Below are 23,720 nucleotides of genomic sequence, written 5' to 3'. Positions count from 1 at the left end.
AGAAGGATTCAACGTTTATTTGATGACAATATATTTCAAAATGGCTGAGACATAAAAAAATTATAATGATAAAAGGTGACAGGCCACGCTTTCTATAACAAATTCTTTGTTTCACCATGTTTTTGGATATCTCAGCCATTTCAAAACTGATTTTCATCAAATAAACTTTTGATACTCCTTAGAATTGCATGCTCTTTGACATCTCATTTAGTGGTTTCTGAATATCTCCAAAAACGTTAAAAGCTAAATCCTCATCTCAACCAGAACTGTACACACCCTTTGATATCTAAAATACATTCCTTTGTGGTGGACTTTGGGATTGTCATGCTTATAGCTTATTACAATTCTCAGAGGATCTATACAGGGTCAAATTTCAGGTGCACCGCCATATCATGATTGAGAACTCATGATAAAACATTACAGACCTACCTGAAACTTGCTCAGACTTGTCAAAATACAGTTGTACATAATTGTCAATGCCATACATATCAGTGGCTTTCTGCATTGCTTTACAAAATTTCATTCCTATTGAAAAAAAAACATGCCTGAACATGTATGCTTCTAATGAAAATCTTGTTGATATAGCTGCACAAGATAACAGTGAGAAAAGGCATTGATTTTGCTCAGACTTTACCAGATAAAGTTGTACATAATTGTAAATGCCATACATATCACTGCCTTTCTGCACTGCTTTATCAAATATCATTCCTAAAAAAAAAATAAAAAAATAAAAAAATAAAAAAGACATGCCTGGACATGTCTGGTTATTGACAATCTTTGTAAATATAGTTACACAAGATGACAGTGCTTAAAAGGCATTGATTTCCTTTTTTAACAGGACATGTCACTTTACACAATTGAAGTATGTATGCTAACTGCCTCATTCTGTGATATGACAGCAGAATGCCATCAAAGCAGCAGCAAGGGGCTCTGTATGTCTCTATCTAACTTACAATAACATGTAGATGATATTCATCTGAAATGCAGAGGAGATGCCTAATATCGTTTAAAGTAACACCATCAATACTCTCGCTATGTGACTGACTTTTCATGCTGTTGGGTAAGTTGACAACCACAATGATAACTTGTTTGTCACCTTTCTCTACTGGGATAAGTTAAAGACTAATTGTCGGGTGATTTTGTGGGGCTCCAGCATCTCCCACTGATGTCATGAAATGTACCAATCAGGACAATGAAGAATTAACATATAAAGATATGTGAGCTTGCTGCAGTTAAACAAGAAGACTATGGAAACTGATCTTAGACTTTCCCCAAATATATATTTTGAATTGCGCTGTATCAGGTAATCTTCAGCGTAAAGTAAAATGCACTTTGTAAAAGTAATAGCAAAGTTACATATGTAAAAGTAAGATGAATTCTTTAAACCTTACTGAAGCCATGTAACTACATATATGTGACCGTGCATCACAAAACGAACAAAAAGTTGCACACACTGACTTTGAGTGGGGACTGAAAATAGGTGACATGGGTCAACCTAGCCGATCTTGACTTTTTCATATTTTCTGAAAGAGCAAGTCTTCTTCTACATTATGTTAAAATTTGGGATCATAAAACGGTCAGGAAAGTGTGTTGTTTAGCAGTTTATCTCGAACATTTTTGGTAGAATACTGTGACTAAATGTGTCTTTAGAGTCCAATTTTCATTTCTGAGAAACCTTGTGCACACCCTTCACTTTCAACTCATAAAACTTTTGAAAGGATGATGCTACTGCTTTGAAAGTTGGCATTCATTATGGACAGAAGGCATACTCAATTTCAGTTCAATTTGATAATCCCTTCATTGTTGTTACTCCGGTGGTTTAATTCCTGTTTTTTTTTGTCCCATTCATCACACAGGCAGCACGGTTTTGTAAAGATTAAGCGCTTGAATACACACTGTACTTCAGAGCCTCTTTTCTCAGTTCAAACTTTTTCTCAGTGTGTGCTTTCTTTCCAATAAAGGAGAATCCAATTGAATTGACTTACACATCATTTTAAAGCTTAGAGTCTGCTCTTTCAGAATCTACCCTTAACTAAAAATCGATGTCTGGCGACTTTTTGTGTGTTTTGTGGTGCAGGGTCACATATATGTTACATACTCTTGCTATCGGTCAGTGTTCCAAGACAATTTTCAGAAAGACACACTTTGCTTGACTTTGTGGGTGCTGGGTGAAAAAAAAAAGCTGTAATATTGAGCGTGTTTCTACTCAGCGACGAAAATTCGAGGTGATGCCTGCCGATGTGTGGTGATACCGGCCGATGCCGGCCGATACCGGCCGATGCGTGGCGACACCTCGAATTTTTCCTCAGTAGAAACAGATCGGGTAGTGGCCGATGCCGGGTGATGCGAGGAGCTCCGTCGTCCACCTATTGAGGTGGTTGATGCGTGGTGACGTGAAGGACAATTCTCAGTAGAAACACACCGGGTAGAGAAATTCGTGGTGTATCGGACGTCTAGAATTTCTCCCCGCGCTTTTCAATCGGTTCATCGCACACATGTGTACAAAATACGTGTGTACACACAGCGACCGTGTTCGCATCATGCTTTGTTTGTACCAACTCGCTTGTGTACGTGTTATAGGCCCTATACGTTACGTTACATGTGAATTGTGGCATTCATCGTCTATTGTTCGCATGATTAACAGCCTAACTTATTGCATTACTAAGCCCTCATCACTTACTTTGATTTTACACTGTGTTACTTAGTATTTCATTTTATATTGTCAGGCAGTGCGCGCGTGACCCAATCTGTGACTTAAAAATACCTGACTTCCGGAATCGCCGCATTTGCACGTCACCTTAGCATCACCTCGTATTTTATCGCTCAGTAGAAACAGCTCGAGTGGTCGTAAAATACGAGGTGCTGCGTTGGACAAAATTCGTGGCGATGCCAGGGATGTGAGGTGCTCTCAGTAGAGACACGCTCTATGTGTAGTTCTCAAGCATGTGTACCATTTAATTTAGAACAAGTACAATAAAAATGAAATGATTGGTAGTATACTGTATATGTTGTCTTTGAATTGATAGCAGACAAAGTAGATTGTAAAGCTAACAAAGGACCACAGCAAACATCATAATGACAATAATAATGATAATAATAATAAAAATAACCATGATAATAAACAATAATAATAATAATCTTAAATGAATGTTAAATTTGTGCTAAATTTGGGCATAATGACACTGTTCACATGTTGAAATTGAAATGTTTACAAGTTTCTGCCAAACAGGGAAATATCATAAATAAAAGGCTATGATAGTTACTAACTTATTTGACACATCAAAGCAGCGGAATATGAACTGATGTGATTCTCAATCTTGATAGCAGATTTGAATGATGAGTCATTTTCCGGTTTCCCGAGAACTAAATTTCACACAAGTATATCACACTTGAAATATCTAACACAAGACAAATGCCCACATTTATTTCAATGCAATAAAATTGAAGTTTTGTACCTGTAATCTACTAGTGCAGGCATAATAGTTTGCTTCCTTTCTTTATACATTCATATGATATACAGACTCATCAAATCTCTATAAAAAGGGTACATTGATGCAGTGACAAATATAGCATTTTAAGTATAGTTGCATGCATTACTATCATATGATAATTTATGCACCATCTGCTTGTCATTGACATAGACATAAATTCTTGCTTGATGGCTACCAATACACCATACAATAATGCTTCTGTTTTCCTCTGCAGGAATTCTCCGACACTTCAAAAAGATGTCATAATGTATCTTCAGAGAGCAACTACTGTCACAGCACCAGCTGCCCTGTTCTTGCTACTGATATGCACAGTTGTAGTTGGAAAACAATCAGGAGAAAAATTTGTGTATGCCCATATAAATCAACATGTTGAACTGAAATTTTATGCCCCACAAAGCTGTGGTAACTGCACATACACAATTCTGGTAAATCAAGAAGTCTTGTACATCAGTGGCAGAATAAGCCAATTAGATTTTGATAATGACGAGCACGAAAGGGTTTTCATCAAGAGAAAGGACTTCTTTGAGAGTTTTATTGTCACTCTACGAATCACTGCACTACGTCCCTCTGACAAAGGCCTTTATAAATGCATATTTAAGAGTGGCATCTTTCACACTGCACAGACCTATCAACTGCACATACACTATCCTCCAACCAGAGCAACCTGTGAACAGCATAATGTGAGCATGTCACATCTTCAGTGTACAGCAACTGACGGATACCCAGAAGGAGGCATTGTGTGTTATTCAGAGGTCGCTGGCCGATCAACAGGGATCCTCCCACTCTCAACATCCAGACAAGAAGATCTCATCATAGCTATCTTCTGGGGCGGTAGACACAACTACCTAGCTTGCTGCTCTGTCAGCAAGATTTACCCAAAAAGTCAAAGAGACTGCACAGATTTTTTGTGGAACCACAAGAACTCAGACCATACAAGCAAATTAAGAACAGAATCAACAAGAGAATCAACACCATCACGACATGACCAAGCGCTGGTTGCATTAGAGACTGAGGGTCATGCTGCAAGCACCTGGACAGAAACTAAATTTATTACAACACATACATTCTTACCGGTACTTCTTTTGTACTTGTTCATGACTTGTGATTCCAGATATTACACGTTCATCCATGTAGCACTAGCACTATCACTCTTCTGTGGCTACTGCAGTTCTGTGTTCATAACTTTCCAAGAGGGTAGTCTAGCAGTGATTGAATTTTCCTTCCCTCTCTCTGGGGATGACATATTCTTTCAACTTCAAGTAGCATCAAATCAACCATTCTATGACAATGGAATACTAGTTCCTGACAACTTAATGCCAAGCCAAAGACAACGATTCCATGTAAATACATCCCAACACCTTAAAGATGGCATGACTGCATACACTGTGGTCTTAAAAATAGACAATATCACTCGACATGATGCTCGTACCATTTCATGTTATGTTTATCAAGGGGGTAGTAAGCTGCCTAACCTCACAAAGACAACAGGAATATCAGTTGAGTTCCCACCCAGTAAGGCAGAGTGCAAGCCTGACAACACCTACAGACCTGACTATCTAGAGGACTGGATTATGCTGAACTGCACAGCTGGAGTGGGCAGTTCTCCAGGTTTCTTCAAGTGCTACCAGGGTGGTTCGATCCAACCACCATGTACTGATCTTGAGCAAAATTCAACACACATCACACAGGTGATGTGGGTGCGTGAGTCACATCCTGTATTTTGCTGTTCATCCACATACACTGATATGAAAGAAAGGTGCCAATGCTTTGACTTTTCATGGGACCCTTCAAAACCCACAGGGGTACCAAGCAATGCCATTCCTTGTCCTGAAGCAGATGGAACTTCATCAAGTGAGCATTTTTCAGTCACATCAACTGCAGAAACACCAAGTAATCACATGAATGGTGAAGACAGTGCTGCAAGCACATCCATGTCATCTCAACCAACCTCGCTACTTGCTCTTGCAGGCCTCCTAATACTTGGTTTGATAATCATTCGGGCATTTCAAAAATAAAGTGGTTACGACCATCAAATTTTCAAAATGATCCAATCTCAATCATTTGGTATCAAATTAAAATTTAGGGACTGAATTTTTCATATCTGTCCATCTTGTTGGAAAATCACATAACAAACCTTGCTAAACATGTGCATAAAATCGTCATAATTACATTGAAGATAAATTTCTGAAAAATATAATGAATTTGAATAGATGTCGCATAAGAACAGGAAAAAGGAGTTTAAAACTTTAAGAATTACTTTGATAGTCCAAATCAAGACCACACACAAAGCTACCACATACAAGGACTAAAATTAAGGTTACACATTTTGTTAAAGACTGATAACACAGGACACATACTGGATTTACCAAATGATGAAATGTTGAAGTGACCATCTGATTTCTCTGTCACATTTACTCAAAAGATAGAGGTTTTTTCAAGGATTGTTCATAAACAGGAGAGTGAAACTAAATCCACTAAGATTATCAATTGTATTTGCTGCCAGCATCATTCAGTTTTAACCCTTCCTGTGTCCAAAATCTTGAGCTGTGTGTATGTACAACACTGAAGGGTTTGACGTGACAATCAACACTAAAAGCACATGGGTTAAACTGGCAGCAGTCCATTCACAGTGTTCCTGTTCTCCCCTCACTCCATTGGCTACTGGTCCATTCTCACATTACTTTCAAGATCCTACTTCTGACATACAAAATCACATGTAATCTTGCACCCATGTATCTTCAAAAACAAGTCTCCCTTTGTTCCTCCTCTTCTGCCATACCCCTCCGTTCATCTTCCTCTCACCAATTACTTCAAGGCCCACGTACAAAAACCTGTTATGGTGACCGAGGCTTCTCTTCCATTGCCCCCACCTTTTGGAAAAAACTCCCTCTATATTAAAGATGCCTAATCCACTAAATAATTTACAATTCTTTTCAAAATATCTGTTTATTCAATAGTAATATGTCTTCAAAAGTGAAGGGGGGCCCACTTCCAGGTTTCATGATCTAAAAAGCAAAAAAAAAAAAGTCTTCAAAAACATTTCCACCTTACCGGCCTTACACTTCACGGTCTCCACCTATTTCTTTCAAGTAAAAAAAAAAAGTAGGGGGGGGGGGCTGAGCCATCCACCTCTGGTTTCACTGGCAATATTACTCTATAACTTATAAATAAATTCTGATTTTAAGTAACAGATTACATCCACAGTGGTAAAAGATATAGGGTGACTAAATTTTGTTGTTTTTCTAAGGATACATGAACAGTCTTATATGGCATTGACCAAATAAATGACCTCGGTAGAAGTTCACGCTGTGAAGAATGCCTCTCATTTTTGTATATACTTAGTAGGTATATATACTCTATTGTGTATTGCTCTATCAAAAGTTACTTTCCAACAATAATGCAATGAGGTTTCTTGAAAGAGCAAGGATTGTAATTTCCTTTGAATGTGTCAATGACAGAGAGCTTTATCAGATATATTCTGAAACTGTAGTTCCAAGATTTGGAGCATCATATACAAAACATTCTCTCAAAACATAGTTTCAGAATGCTCAAAGGGTTGTTAAAACTGTGTACTCAATGAAACTCTGCATTCAGTAAGATCACAGTGCACTATGACTTTGATGTTAAAATTGAAATTCTACTGCATGTCTAAGTTAATTTGATACACTAAATAAAATAATGATAGCAATGGTTTCAATAATACACAAATAAACCGAAATGTTGCTATGGGAACTGGTATGCCTCCTCCATGATGCATGATTCTCCTAATATGTCTATAGTACATGTAGACAATATGTGATTATATTTTCAAAAAATGGGCAAAATACTAGAATGACATGATTGTCAAAAATGTGTTGAATGTTCACCTTAATTGACCTAGGTTTGATTGGATGAATGGGAGAGTATGTATTTGAGGATTGGTTTAGGACTTTTACTTGACTTTGACCTTTTCATAAGTTTATGCTTTGAGTAACTTTCAAAGTAAAGTATGGAGAACTAGAAATGTCGCTATGGCAACTGGTATGCCTCCGCCTTATATGCATGGTTCTCGTAATTATTCCAAGTCTATACTACAATGTCTTGACAATGTGTCATGAGTTTCACATACTGGCAAAATATAAAAATTACAAAATAATTACAAGTGTGTCGAATGTTCACTTTCCTGAAACTTGCTTTACATGGATATATGGCTATACTGCCTAAGAAGAACCCAGATATTTGGCGATTTGAGGATTTTTTACTTAACTTTTGCAAGTCTATGCAATGAATAACTTTAAAGGTATGGAGAAAAAGTATAATTTAACTATCAAATGGTAAAGTGCTTGCATTTTAACTTGGCCTTTGACCCTGGACCTTTGACCCTATGACCCTAACATTCCCAACAGAATCACTGTCAGGTTAAGCATGCATCTGTATAGAAATGTTTCATAATGATACCTTGAGTAACTTTCGAGATATGGAAAAAGAAAAGAAATTCAGCACTTTGACTTGACCTTTGACCTTCGGGCAAGAAACTTCCCACAGAATCTCTGTTGGGATATACAGGTATATATCAAGTTTGAAGAAAAATCCGGCAAGTATTGCATTTAAATATGAGAGAAAAAGTGATATCATGAGGAGTTGACCTTGACCTTTGACCTTTGACCAATGACCCTCATATTCCCTAGATAATCACTTTGTGGGAAAAAACAAAAACAAAAGATAAAATACAAAAATATTGAGCAAAGAAGATCATATCAACTTCCCAGTGTCTAATACTCGGTTGGCTAAGTTCCTGAAACTACATTCTGAAGGGCTTTCAAATATTTTTCTCCCTGTATACGATTTTCATCATACATGATAAATTGACTAACCTCTATTTCGTGCAACCCTATTTCTGCCAAAAGGATTGATGTGACTTCCTTTATCTTATTTTTCTTAAGGACATGTTCGCCTTCATGTAGCAAAAAGAGCTTCAATCTTCAACTACAAACCTTGAATACATCCTGTGCCAGACACTGTGCAACTCTCTGAAGTGTTCTTCAGCTGCACAACACAAAGATGCTGCTCCTAGTAATACTATTTGCTGCTTTGAAAAGCCATCTGAGTTCATCATCATGCATACTTTCTGGATCAAATGTTTTTTTCACCAGGAACCAGGTGACACAGTCGTTAATGAAGGAGGCAATGAAACTCTCTATTGCATTGTGACTAACTCTGACCAAACAAGCGCCAAACTGACATGGAGAACATATCCTACACACAGATTCCAGCAATCTGAGGCATACATGGACACAAAACACAGCTCACGAGTATCTTCTCTACATATATGGGATGCTGGAAGAGCAAACTTGTTTGTTACTTGCACTTTTACAACTTTTGGAAAAGTTCCTAACCAGTATGGTAAAAAAACAAATGATCTGCTACAGATCGCGAACAGCAACATTAAGAGTTCATTACTTCCCATCCATGGATGAATTTCACTGCAGTCCTAGGAAACCAAGGGCATACCGCGTTGGGGAAAGGATTCATATTGAATGTGAAATTTCACGTAGCAGCCCTCCTGTGGACCTAGGTTGGAGACTCTCGGTGCAGAATGGTGTAACACTGCCTGTTCCTCAAGTCATGGATCATGGACTTACTCGAGTACTGTCATGCGAGTTACTAGCGAGTCACAAACTACGCCTTCAAACCATAGTGTGTACTGTGACTAGCGAACTGGCATTCCTTGGTAGAAGCCTAAACTGCCTGATTGGTCCAATCAAATCACTGCTCCAACCAAAGGTAATTGTCCATCCCAGAAGTATCACTTTGACAAATTCTGAACCAGCTTCACTCTGGTGTATGGCAAGCGGATATCCCTCAAATTTTACATACGCTTGGTCATGTTCACCTGATGGATTCGTGACTGGATGTAATAGTCAGTCAAATACAGCAAGATTCTCCACCCTGAGTGATCCTTCCAAAAGGCTGGGTACAGAAAGCATCGCCATCCATGTGACGTGCACAGTCTCCAACACAGAGGGGGATGCTTTTGACATGGTACTACTGACAATCCAACAAACAGAAATTGTCCATGATAACAAGGGAACTGACAACATGGAAGAATGCCATAGTGTTCATCCAAATGTGACTGTAGAAAGACAGAAAAGTAAACATTCTAGAGACATCATTGTTTCCTGCCATGTAGACTTGGTAGACTTGAACAAAACAGAAGTTAGATGGTATTGGGGCAATACCTAAATTGAAAACAATGATTCAAAATTCCTCACAGCATCAGCAGGATCTGCTTATGAACTTTATTTTCAAAATCACTCTGATCATCTGGAAGGTGAAAATATCACATGTGAGGTGAGCATTTGTGGCAGGAAGTACACATCATCACTCAGTCTTGGCTTTGGTGATGGTGAGGATGAGCAGACTGGGTTTTCTTTGACACTCCCACTGGCAGAACTCCCTATGAAGTACCCAACACATGGCACATCAACAACAGTTCCTACAATGCTACCACATGATAAACTCCCACAGCAGGACCAGAAACAGCTTGTTGTCTCATCAGAAGATGCAGTCACAACAAACATCATTCCTGCAAACCCATCACAAAGCAAACTTGCCATGTGGCAGATTTTGACTGTAGCAGTTACTGCAACCATCGGAACAGTTTTCCTACTTATTTGTTCAGTTGCATTCATCAGCTTTAAAGTTATCAGACATCTCTCAAGTAGGGATGCACATTTCTTACAAGCACCAAGTCCTGCACGAACTCAACAAGATCTTGTGGATGTAAGTGAACCTGCCTATGAAGTACCACTTATCCCTCTCCAGGAAATGCATTTCCTCAGAGAATCAAGTACTTCAAGAACTCAAACAGATCCTGTGCATCCTAAGAGTTATGACAGAGAATCTGCCTAGTACCAGATGTTCAGCTCCAGGAAGTGCATTTCCAAAGAGCACCAAGTCTTGCTAGAACTCAGCAAGACCTTGTGAATTCCAGCTGTGATGAAAGTGAACCTGCCTACGAAGTACCAGACTTACAGCTCCAGGAAGTGCATTTCCAAAGATCACCAACTCCTGCACGAACTCTACAAGATCTTGTAGATCCTAGCTGTGACAAAAGTGAACCTGCCTACGAAGTACCACATGTTCAGCTCCAGGTGGTGCTGACACCCACTGTTCCAATTCTTCAACCTTACAGACAAAACTCACTTCCCATGAGACCCCTGCACACTTATGAATCCACAGTATTTCATGATCACCAGTCTTTTCTCAGCACTTCCCCAGAGAGTTGGTCCTCTAATTTTAGTGAAAACTATAACATAGAAACAAAAGGAAGTGATCAGATTGAAGAGGGGGAAACAGACCAAAAACATGTTTATTGTAATGAATAGTTTGATTTTTTTTTTAACCAGACTGTGTAATGTCTTTTAGACTTAACAATAAACTCCACAGCAAATATCAGTAAACATGAGTTCTGCACTTGAGCATTTGAATAACTGATGCACATAAGTTTGAGCTTAGAAAGCCAGTCTGTGTAAATTCTGAAAAGTGGTTGAAATAAACCCCTATTCCTAGATATACCAGAGAAGTTACAAAAAGTGTTAACAGAAAAATGTTTATTCTATATGGCATCATACATGTGTCATGTACAGTTCGACCTAGATTATCCGGCCTCCTTTTATCCCGAAATCTCTATTATCCTGACGTGTTCACGCAGTGAAGGACTTCTTTTTTTTTTCATCCAAAATTTGAGAAAAAACAGTGACTTTAACATCTTTTCATGTATCTATTTCACTAATTTCATAAGATGTACATGATAGGTTTCTCAATATCTAATGAGGTAAAACATGTATGATTTTCACATAAAGATATACTTTATTTTTGTGAAGAAGGGATTACAATTTTGCACAAGCTAGCATAGATTACAGCACCTTTGCGGGGTATATACACTACCTACCTCGCTGCCAGTGCGCTGGGACGGAAGCTTGGATGGCAGCATATACATTCAATTAACATTGTGTCTCCCATATCTGGCCAATTCGCTTATCCGGGTGAGCGCCAGTCCGACATGGCTGGATAATCGAGGTCCAACTATACTGGTAAATGTTTGCCTCACATCATATAAGTTCATATAAGTCTGCCCATCATCAAAGATGTTAAATATATGTTAGGAGATCTGAGGAATTTCAACAATACAGTACTAAAATACTTTATGTCAGTTATTTGTGGTTTAGTAAGTCGGCAAAAACCTTCAAATAAAATGTTGATGTAGTGTTGTCTTATGTTCAATTACCAATGCCAAGTTAAGAAGCATGCAGTCGTTTCATATACTGTACAGTTCAGATAACTTTATAGTCTTCATTGTGATGGTATCCTCAGTGATCTACACTGTATATAAATTCAATGTCAAGACTATTGTGTATATGATGTTGCCATCAACTCCATAATAGCAACACCAAAAGTGTAAAATACTGTAATTCTATCACATCCATACTCATAATTCATTAAATTGATATTACTTGCTATATATTATATGTACATCCAAGACTATGATGCAGAAGGCCACTGGGACTTTTATCTTATGGGACATATCATAAGCTCAGGAATAATGAGAAAAACAACTGTCATTACTAAAAAGGTTTACCTGCAATAACACTGGAAACAAAAGAAAAATATTTCATGCATCAACAAGTAATTCCTAATGAAATAAGAACGTAATTAGACATACTTCCTAATCAACTCCTGCTTTTCAGCAAAGATAAGTTTGAAACATATATTGTAATTACATCAAGTAGGTGACAGAACAATAATGCATGACAACATTTTTTTTAGTATTAGTATGTGAAGGCTGTTTGGTTTTTTCTATAACCAGTGAAAAGTTTTCAGTATAATACATTTCCATTGAATAAACTTTGTCTTTATGAGAAATAATAACTTGGCATATAATTCTTGTTTTACTCAATGCTTTATTTTCTCTTTTCATTTCTCTCTGGAAACTACAAATTGTACATGAATGGTACAAAGAATACAAGTTAGTGGTATTTTCGAGAGTATGGTAAACAATGCTTTGTTGTGTGCATGTGTGTGTGCGTACAGGTGTGTGTACCAAATGTGTTGACCTTTGAGTGGTGTGCTAATGACTTGCTTTCTGACCAGTGGTTGTTAATCTCTCTGTTGTTGTTGCAAAATACATTTTCTACTGCAAAATACATTTTCTAAAGACAAAAGTTGATTTGCTTGTAAAAACAATAAGAAACTAGAATCGGAATTTGTCAGTGTTGACAAATTAGGTGATCCGATCTGTTCGGAAATCAATTGTTTGAGTCTCCTGATCCCAATAGGCATGACCATACCGGTTTCATCTGTGTTTAGTGGACATTGGCCGTGTGATGTTTGGATTCTCATTTAGAAAAGGGAGTCAGACCTGCCATCTATGGTACACAATTCCGTGTACCTTGAATTTACCTTGAATTTACCTTGACGAAGATACAGAATGAAGTATATTTGACCTTTGACCCCACTTTCCACAGACAAGATGGCATCTGAGCAAAAAGTGGTTATTTTGTGAAATGATCCTTGTAAAATGGTGCTTACGTGTACAAAATATGGGAAAGAAAGGACATGTATTCACCAAGATACAGGATGATACATTTATGACCTTTGACCCTAATTTACATACCCAAGATGGCGTCTGATCAAGTAGTTGTTATTTTATGAAATAATGTACGTGACATGAACTAAACATGTGCAAAATATGGTGGTGATAGGGTATGTTTTTCTTGAGTTATTGCAAAGAAAGATGCAGAAAGAAAGAAATATTTCAATACATCGAAGATAAGGTTTAATTTCAACCAAGTTTTTTGATGTGATCACGACATCAAATGAAAAAAACAAATGGCACATTACGATAGCCCAAAGTCTCAGCTACAACATATTAAAATCTGGGAGAAATTCACCGAAGCATAAGTGAGCTAGTGCTCGATAAAGATAGTCATGTCATTTTTCATTTCCAGAAAAACTGCACTCCCATAGAGATAACACGTAAACTGGTCAAATTTGACAAGGTTACTTTCAATCCATTTTTACGAGGTGATGCCGTCATCTAATCAAAATGTTGTTATTACATTAATGAAAAGAACATTAAATAAGCTACAACATACTGAAATCTGGGTGAAAATTGGCAAAAGATAAGTGAGATACGCTCGAGTGAACTTGAAATTTGATGACGTCATTTTGAAAATGTACTCTTTTTATTTTATTAAGAAATTTGATATCTTTTAGTCATTTTTCCAGCATCGCCAACCCATGAAATGACATGTACAACTCATCAGCTTTCAGAATATGTAAAGAAAATTGGAAGTCACTGTCCATCCTGACGAGTAAAATCAGATTTAAAATTGGCAGTTTTTTGGCATAGTTGCACTGTATATCGCCATTGACGCGCGCGCGGAATTTCAACTTTGACGGGCCCGTATGACGTCATATTGAGTCGGATTGACTTGAAACTTGGTAGAAATATTCCTTGACATTACAGGCATCCGATAAGTGTAAAAAACGGGAAATTTCTATTGCATATGAGCTGTGCGTGCGTATATATGCGCACGCATACGCGTCCGTCCGATTTTTTCAATTTTTCAAAAAATGCTCCAAATGGTCTGAAACGTGTGCAAAAAAAAATTTGAGCTCGATTTGAGGATACAAATATTTCAATGCGCGCGTACGCGCATGTTTTGAGAGAAAATATGAATTTTGAGAACACGAGTAGAATGCGCATAACTTGAAATATATGTGACGTAAATTTCATTGAAAAATTCCATTCCATTAATGAGATATGATTGAGAATGTGTTTTCATATAATGACGTCATAGTGATGTCACGGTTGACTGATCACTATGATACATTAGATTTGTTGTCTTTGGGACGTGATACATATATGGTATGAGTTTGAAATTGATAGGAAGAGGACTTTCTGAGCTAATAACCTCTGCACAACTTTTGAGGAGAAAGAAGAAAAGGAAAAACAAAGAATCAGTACAGATACAGAAGGTGATCCGAGAGGATACTCGGATCACCTAATAATACTTATTATGCATGCTAAAATCACATAAACACGTATTAATCATTCTAAAACCACACTTGGTAATTCACAGTACAAAAATAAATGTTAATGGTTAATCATACTAGCCTATTGGCGACTGTGCCCACTCCTTTCACATGAGAGATTGGCAACATTCATACCAGAAGTTTTCTTTCACGTCATCCTGGTAATGCAGTAACAAAACACAAGTTTTGAGGGAAAATGATAACGTTTATACATACATGTATTAAGTACTCACAACTATGTAAAGAATGAATTTAAACATTTTCACATGCTTAACTGAAGTCTGCTTTGAAAAGGGCACAGTTCACGAGCCAAAATCATTGTGCAAAAGATGATGTGTGAGCAAGAGAATGGTGTTGTCCTTTGGTACACTTTTACAACCCCTTAGTGCTTCCTCTGATATGAATAGTCCAGACTGGAACTTCTATGAAAATCAATCACTTAAATCTGAGGCAAGCAATAATGAAGACGAGATGTTCAATTATGCATTCTCACCCCTTCTTCCTGATGCTTCAGGTTCATTGTCAGGAATTTTGCCTTGTGTGGTTCAACTTTTGCAATATCAAAGGAAATTTATATTCCACACACTGAAAGAAAGTTTGGTTAAATCTGATCATAATCAGATGTATTTTACAAGAAGTAAAACAAAAGTTATCATCTACCCCTCAGAGGAGGATGGTCCAGCCTTGCACAACATGTTTTCCTTCGAGTTTCAAAACTGGACTCACAATCTCAAGAAACAAATTCCTGGCTCCTATGATGTTGTGCAGAACCATTTGGACAACTTGTTATATCCTCTGTACTGGAATAATGGTTTAGTGGGAATTTTTTTATAAAATGAAAAATGTTCGAAAAAAAATCAAAACAATGACAATGAATATCAAAATAGGAAAATGGTAAAAAAAAAGAATTGGAGAATGATGGCAGATATTGCAGAATGAAAACTGGGCGATAGAAAACAGTGAAAAAAAAAAGGAAAATAAGAACAGATCACATTAAATGTTAACCCGTTGAGGACGAGTCTCGAATATATCCGGGCAAGCTTCTATGGGAAATGTGAGTGGTGGCAAAATTAAACCATCCTCAACGGGTTAAACCAATTGCATCAAACTGAGGTACAAGTAAGCTAATCTTAGCACTCTTATATCATACCATATTATCAATCTTATTTCATTTAAAGCCCTATACACATTGCAGTTTAAGTGAAATTATAGGATACAATGCTGAATTATTTCACATCATATGGTGAAAATATCTAGATGTAGAGAATAGATTATAGTGCAGGTGATAAAAAACTAACAATTGCTATGCAGGAGATACAAATGATGCTAGGCTCCATACAGTTCTACTCCAAACAGTTGATACTTTTTGATTAATGCTTTCTGTCATCGGCTGCCGCACTGACAGAGAGACAAGTGTTCTTCAACTAAGAATACAACAATTTATTTCCCTCAAGTCTTTCCTGCATCTGAATTAATTACGCTTTGTCATCACACACAAACTACTTATGAAAGAGAAATATAAATGCATTCCTTGAAAGACAACCTGTAATTCACCCTTGTCTTTAAGACAAAGGTGACTCACAGGTTGTCTTTTAAGTAATGCACTTGTCATGAAATCAGATCTACTCCCGGTTCAACTCCACGTGGTATATTCAAACACTCTCACTATTGATATTGCATCAGGTAAGTTGACTTCTATTTCTAGTAATCATCCTGCTAGTCTACAAACACTTCAAATATGTGAACAATAATATTCTGTGGACTATTTGATTGGAAGTCCTGCCCTTCTACCACACAGTTCTCTGCACCTTCCTCTAAGAGCTGAGGCAACCCAACAGATGAAGCCAAGCAGCCTGGAAGATCCAATCTCCGAAGAGCCGACCTTGTCCTTGCCCTCTTTGCTACCGCTTGCCCTTCCTGATGACTGCTTCCATTCATATGAGGCATACACAGTGTTTTAAAAAAAAATAGAATCAGATTTTCGCATTGATAACTCCCAATGTGATTTAACTGACTAAATGCTACATCAGGGTCTTAAGATATAACATCTTAGCTCTATTTTGCCGAAAAACTATTCAATTTGGTTAAGTGGTCACAGAGAAATGTGGATTGTTGTGAAGCATGTCATGGGTCTTATTCTGCCAAGTTTAGGAGTTATGTCAGGTGGATGCTCTTTGAACTGCAAATTAATGTGTGAACATAATGAACAGAACTTTGAGGGAAGGGATTCCTGACATGATCTTAAAAACTCCTCATTTCTCTATGACCACTGAAGAAAATCGGATAGGATTTTCTGTAAGATGTGGGCAATGAGTTATGATTTCATACCCTGAAATTGTATTTGGATTGATTCACCATTTTTAAAATTATCACTGCGTAAGGTCCCATTGTTGTTGTTTTTTGGACATACGGTATATTCAATGTTCAAGAGTCAAACAACTCTGATAGCTCAGTCCCAAGTTTGTCCTACAGATCTTCAATCTGAATGTTAAACAAATTCTCAAAGAAATTCTGATGAACATACAAGCAGTGGCTTGATATGTCAATGACACATTCTAAGAAATGAATACCTGTTATTACTCCAGTGAAATAACATGGGGATTGTCTCCTATTTGTTTGTTTGTGTGTTTGTGTTTTGTTGTTGTTGTTGTTGTTGTTGGGAGTCACCACTTTCGGTGATAAAGAAAATTGATCTATTAGCTATGAGCTCTCATTTCATGTATATGTTGCTTATAATCAATGATGGGAATGTAATTTCTATCAACAAACAAAGTTTGTTACATTGAATTCATACCTTGCCATGCAAGTAAAGAGTATTATATAAGAAGTCACTTTGGACAATGATATTTCCTGGGCATGAGCACAATCCACATACCTAAAAAGGCATGGGTACGAACTTTGCCACATGGCAAGTCAGTTGCACATTGCAAATTGACTGTATGGTTTAAAGTGCAGTGCATATTTCAAGTTTGTCTAGATTGCTAAAAAAAAATGCATTTATGACAGCGGGTATAGCCATCTGAATGGACTTCGATATTGACAGAAAAGGTGGGATAGATACATTGAACATACACATGACAGGGGCGGATCAAGGAATTCTGTAAAAGGGGGGGCGTAACCACTATTTCTGGTGCCACTTCCGGGTTTCATTTAATTTTTTTTCTTTTTATTTCTTTTGTCTTTAATGATAAAAAAGGGGGGCGTGCGCCTCTTGCGCCCCCCTCTGGATCCGCCACTGCATGAGGTAATGCTTTATCTTTAACCGCTTGGCTGCATACCATGAATATTAGGTACTTCGCAACTTTGCATTGTGTGTGGATCATGTAACACTACGTGCTCATCCTATTGTTGGATTTGAAGCCTCAGCATCGCGTTACCCATACCCCTATTGTGCAAACAGCACTTGAATAACAAAATTGAAACTATGGAAAACAAATAGTGCTATTCCATGAAAATAATCAAGGCTTTCACTGTAATTTAGAGGATTTTGATGCACATCTCCAAGTAACTCTCCAAGCAAAATGGCGATGTATAGCGTATGGGAGAATGATTTTGATGAAATAGTGCAGCTGATGAAAGTGATGTACATGTAGACAATGGCAATTTCTTATCTTCAAAGATGTGTTCATCAAAATTCACTTGCAAGTACTTAATCCCAAAAGAAATTGTGTACAGATATGGAATCCCTGCTGTCACAAAAATTAAAATGCTTGTGAAAAATTTATGGTTTTTCAATACTCTCCAAATATGCTCTTTGGAAACTTTTAAAAGAACTCTTGCATGGGTTGTGCTTCATAAGATATACATGTGGGATTCAATATTACAGTAGGCCTACATCAGCAGGAGTTTCAACCCAGTTGATGCTATTAAGATTTACACACCTTGACAAAGAGTAATCAGACAACCGTAATAAGACAACATCTATGCGACTCCTCACACTATCTATGAACAATGAAGACTAGACAAGTATTAAAAAATACACAATTTGCCTGAAAAATAAATAAGTTATTAGTTCATGAACTACACCAGTAATGTGATATTAACTAGATTCTCTCACAATTTGAAAGTCTCAGAATGTTGCAAAATATAAACATTTTGGTTTTATATAATTCAGCATCTTAGAATAGTGTTGAAAATTGGGTAAGAGTTCTTTGAAAAAAATCTTTTCCCTTGCCCACCACAGCATCTGGAGCTCTCAACTGCTCTTTACTGAAAGACTGTTTCATCTAGCAGCAGATTTATTTCTAATTTCCATACCAGGTTCTTAGAAATAAAGTACACATTATTGAAATCATTAAATATACATACCATAAGCACAAAATTATTACTCTTGATCTTATTAACACTTTTACAGATGTTCATTTTTTAAAGACTTTGTTGAAGGTCAGAGAGAACAGCAGGTCAGGTACTCAAATGAGGTAATTTAAGATTTGTTTTGTTTTTTTATTTTGTCTAGAATACTTCTTTTCCTGTTCTGCCAACCCAAATGATTTAATGTAGCCTAACTGATGATATCGTGGTTTTGGGGGTTTTTTTTATCTATATGAATTTTTTTTTACCTTAATCAGGCTTTGATATTGTATTTTTGCTTTGTCACTAGGTTTCTTGTTTTGCTGTGAATGCTATCTTTTGTTTCGTATTATATTTTGTTGTTTTATACCATGTAAATTGATACATATGAAGAGTTTGTTTGCAAAAACCGATAAGTCCATTTCTGAAGATTTTGAAGTACGGTCTCTGTCATAAAGTACAAAATAATACCTTTTAAATGATATATTGGTCACTACATACAAAGGTACATTTTTGAAGTTATGGTCAAAAGATGCAAAAATTTGTTATTTTTCTCGTTATTTTTCTTGACCTTTAATGGCAAATATCTTCACTTGACAAATATGGGCTTATCGGTTTTTGCAAACAAACTCTTCATATGTGACCCTGCACCTCAAAACAAACAAAAAGTCGCCAGACATGAATTTTTAGTTAAGACCATATTCTGAAAGAGCAGACTTTAAGCTTTAAAATGATGTATAACTCAAATCAAATGGACTCTCCTAACCTATCTGAATATTGGAAAGAAAGCACAAACTCAGGAAAGTGTGAACTGAGAAAAGAGGCTCTGAAGTACAGTGTGCATTCAAGCGCTTAATCTTTACCAAACCGTGCTGGCTGTGCGATGAATGGGACAAAAACCAGGAAGTAAACCACCAGAGTAACAACAATGAAGAGATTATCAGATTAAACTGATATTAAGCATGCCTCATAAACACATTTTGTCCATAATTAAAGCTAACTTTCAAAGCAGTGGCACTATCCTTTCAAAAGTTATTACAGTTGAAAGTGAAGAGTGTGGACAAGGTTTTTCAGAAATGAAAAAGGGATTCTAAAGACACACCTAATCACACTATTCTGCCAAAAATGTTCGAGATAAACTGCTAAAAAACGCACTTTCTTGCCCGTTTTATGATACCAAATTTTAGCATAATGTAAAAGAAGACCCGCTCTTTCAGAAAATATGAAAAAGTCAAGTTCGGCTAGGTTGACCCATTTCACTTATTTTCAGTCCTCGCGCAAAATAAGTGTGTGCGACTTTATGTTCGTTTTGAGGTGCACGGTCACATATGGACTCACTGAAAAACAGCCCTGAATCTGATAGTGTTTTTTTTTTAAACCGTATTGAAATAAATAAAACAAACAAACAAACAGCATGATTCAATTTAACAACTACAAAAGATCACCCCCAATCCTCTCCACTTGTGGTACGCACCATGTACAGTTGTAGGGATCTCCCCTTCTATGGATACATGATCTACAGGGAGCAAATGAATTGTATTCATCTCACTGACTATTACAAGATTGATTTTGTGTACAAATAGCATTACCAACGTTTTAATCAGTGTGATGCTATTTGTATGATCAGTCTTTGAGTAGGATTACAAATGTGCTAATATGCAGAGTAACCTAATAACAAGGAGATTAATATAATGATAATCACAATAAAAGCAAATTCTTATATAGCGCATTCAGACTTGAAAAGAATTTCAATGCGCTACACAAATTATAACATAATACAAAATATAAAACACAAGGCAAGTGCCATAATGTGTCTCGCCCATTCACGTACAAGAAATTGTACGCGAATGGGATAACAGATTAAAAAAATATCACTGAAGGTGATTAATACCCCCGCCCCGTGACGACAGTCTTACCCAAGGAATGATCTTTCCTTGATCTTCTGCCATTTAAATGCCGTTACCATGGCAACGCAGCTTCCGACACGTCCGAAAAATATGTCTTGCACATCTTCCCACCAAGACTATTGTGTGTGCCACATTTCATAAGCTTTTGTCAAAAACTGAGAAAGTAGTTCAATCCACAAGATCTTTCCTTGATCTTCCGCCATTAATATGCCGTTACCATGGCAACGCAGCTTCCGACACGTCCAAAAAATATGTCTTGCACATCTTCCCACCAAGACCAATGTGTGTGCCACATTTCATAAGCTTCAGTCGAATACAGAGGAAGTAGTTCAATCCGCAAGATCTTTCCTTGATCTTCTGCCATTTATATGCCGTTACCATGGCAACGCAGCTTCCGACACGTCCGAAAAATATGTCTTCCACATCTTCCCACCAAGATCAAGGTGTGTGCCACATTTTATAAGCTTTGGTCAAAAAACTGAGGAAGTACTTAAATCCGCAAGATCTTTCCTTGATCTTCTGCCATTAATATGCCGTTACCATGGCAACGTACTTTCGGGTACGGTCAAAAAATGCGTCTTGCACATCTACAACCAAAGGCACACATCTGTACCAAGTTTCATGGAAATTAGGCAAAAACTGAGGAAGTAGTTTGCAACACAAAATTTTCCATCATTTTGGCTCATAATATGTGAGCTGTTACCATGGCAACATACTTTTTGTCACTGTCAAGAAATGTGTCATGCTGACGTATATCCTAAGACAAACATTCAATATGAATTCCATGAGAATTGGAAGAACACTGATGAAGCAGTTTTGCCATGAAGCATTTTGCCCTATATTTTACCAATAACATGCCGTTACCATGGCAACGCACTTTTTGCCACTGCGGAAATATGTGTCTTGCACATTAAAATATTCAGATGAACATCTGTACCTAATTTCATAAAAATTGATCAAAAACTGTGGGAGGAGTTCGCGACGCAAGATTTGTACCCATTTTTGCCCATAATATGCCGTTACCATGGCAACATACTTTTGGGTACTGTCAAAAAATACGTCTTGCACATCTACAACCCAAGGCACACATCTGTGCCAAATTTTATGGGAATCGGTTGAAAACTGAGGAAGTAGTTCGCGACGCAAGATTTGCAACGGACCGACCGCCCGACCGACCGCCCGACCGACCGCCCGACCGACCGCCCGACCGACCGCCCGACCGACCGCCCGACCGCCCGCCCGACCGCCCGTCCGCTGATTCCTATATACCCCCTTCAAACTTCGTTTGGCGGGGGTATAACTAGAAATGTCGCTATGGCGACTGTTATGCCTCCGCCATAATGCATGATTCTCAGAATAGGTCTAAATAATACACGTGGACAATGTGTGATTACACTTTCACAAAATTGGCAAAATGTTAAAATGACAAGTTTGTCACAAATGTGTTGAATGCTCACCTTCCTTGACCTATATATGAGAGCATGTATTTGGGATTTACAGACTTTAACTTGACTTTGACCCATTCATATGTTTATGTATTGAGTAACTTTCAAGGTATGGAGAAAAGGTGCGATTTCTGTATTAAACAGTAAATTGTTACCATTTTCATCTGGCCTTTGACCCTACAATTCATAAGATAATCACTGTAAGGCAGAAGATGCATAAATATGTCATACGTTTCAATATAACTTTAGCCACTTCCGAGATATGGAGGAAAAAATCAGTTCAGCACTTTCACTTGATCTTAGACCTTTTGACCTTTGAGGCAAAAACAAAAGAAAAAAAAAACTTTCCAGAGAATCTCTATTAGGTTAAACATGCATATACCTAGTATAGAAAAATAATAATCCTGCTGGCATTGCGTAAACATGAGGGAAATAGTAAAATTTTGAAGCGTTGCCCTTGACCTTTGACCCCTGACCTTTGACCCCATGATCCCTAAATCCTCTCGATAATCACTGCCAGTCAGTACATGCATATACACTATATTCCATATGAAGATACCTTGAACAATTTCCAAGTTACAGAGAAAAAAGTGAAGTTTTAATATCTTTACTTGACCTTTCGACCTTTGACCTTTGACCTCATGACCCAAACTTTCACCAGAGAATCCCAATTGGGTAATACATGTATACACTAAGTTTCAAGAAAATATCTTCAGGCATTGCATAGGTATGGTGGAAATAGTGAAATTTTATGTATTTGACCTTGACCTTTTGACCTTTGACCTTTGACCTCATGACCAAAACTTTCACCAGACAATCTTAATTGGGTAATACATGTATACACTAAGTTTCAAGAAAACATCTTCAGGCATTGCACAGATATGATGGAAATAGTGAAATTTTATGTATTTGACCTTGACCTTTTGACCTTTGACCTTGAGCATGTGCACCCAAAAGTTGATAGGCACAACTTCACCCCCTAATACACATACATGCCAAATTTCATTAGGATACCTCAAAAGGTTTTGATAGTTACCTTGTCCATAAAATTCATTACGGACGGACGGAAGGACGGACGGACGGACGGAAGGACGGACGGACGGACGGACGGACAGACAACCCGAAAACATAATGCCTCCGGCACCACTTCGTGGCGGAGGCATAAAAAAGAGATATAACAGATTTTAAAGAAAGAGATAGAACAGATAAAACTAGAAATGTCGCTATGGCGACTGGTATGCCTCAGCCATAATGCAAGATTCTCCTAATAGGTCTATAGTACATGTGGACAATGTGTGATTACATTTTCACAAAATGGGCAAAATATTAAAATGACATGTTTGTCACAAATGTATCGAATGTTCACCTTCCTTGACCTGTGTTTAATTGGATGAATAGGAGAGCATGTATTTGGGGATTTCAGAACTTTAACTTCGACTTTGACCCTTTCATAAGTTTACGCACTTGAGTAATTGTCAAGGTATAAATTGTATGGAGAAAAAGTGCAA

General features: G+C 37.4%; 2 protein-coding genes across 2 annotated transcripts in view; one reads left to right on the top strand and one right to left on the bottom strand.

Moving 5' to 3' along the window:
* Nucleotides 1-23,720, bottom strand: part of LOC139717547 (5'-nucleotidase domain-containing protein 1-like) — a 275,580-nt gene that overhangs the window by 157,699 nt on the left and 94,161 nt on the right. The gene's annotated exons all lie outside the window — the stretch shown is intronic.
* Nucleotides 859-6,396, top strand: LOC139717546 (uncharacterized). Its single transcript, XM_071629054.1, has 2 exons — nt 859-1,060; nt 3,706-6,396. Exon 2 carries the CDS (start codon nt 3,737-3,739, stop codon nt 5,504-5,506), a length of 1,770 nt encoding a protein of 589 aa, XP_071485155.1. The 5' UTR covers nt 859-1,060; nt 3,706-3,736; the 3' UTR covers nt 5,507-6,396.

This window comes from Diadema antillarum, unplaced genomic scaffold (assembly GCF_040938485.1).
Source record: "Diadema antillarum isolate AM-2024a unplaced genomic scaffold, OU_Dant_1.0 scf00000076, whole genome shotgun sequence".
In the NCBI taxonomy this organism is placed as follows: domain Eukaryota; kingdom Metazoa; phylum Echinodermata; class Echinoidea; order Diadematoida; family Diadematidae; genus Diadema; species Diadema antillarum.
The sequence above is the reverse complement of the archived record's forward strand: the minus strand, read 5'-3'. Positions and strand labels throughout refer to the sequence as shown.

Coding starts and splice junctions, on each gene's coding strand:
- LOC139717546 (XM_071629054.1), top strand. CDS start 3,737: ATGTATCTTCAGAGAGCAACTACTGTCACAGCACCAGCTGCCCTGTTC.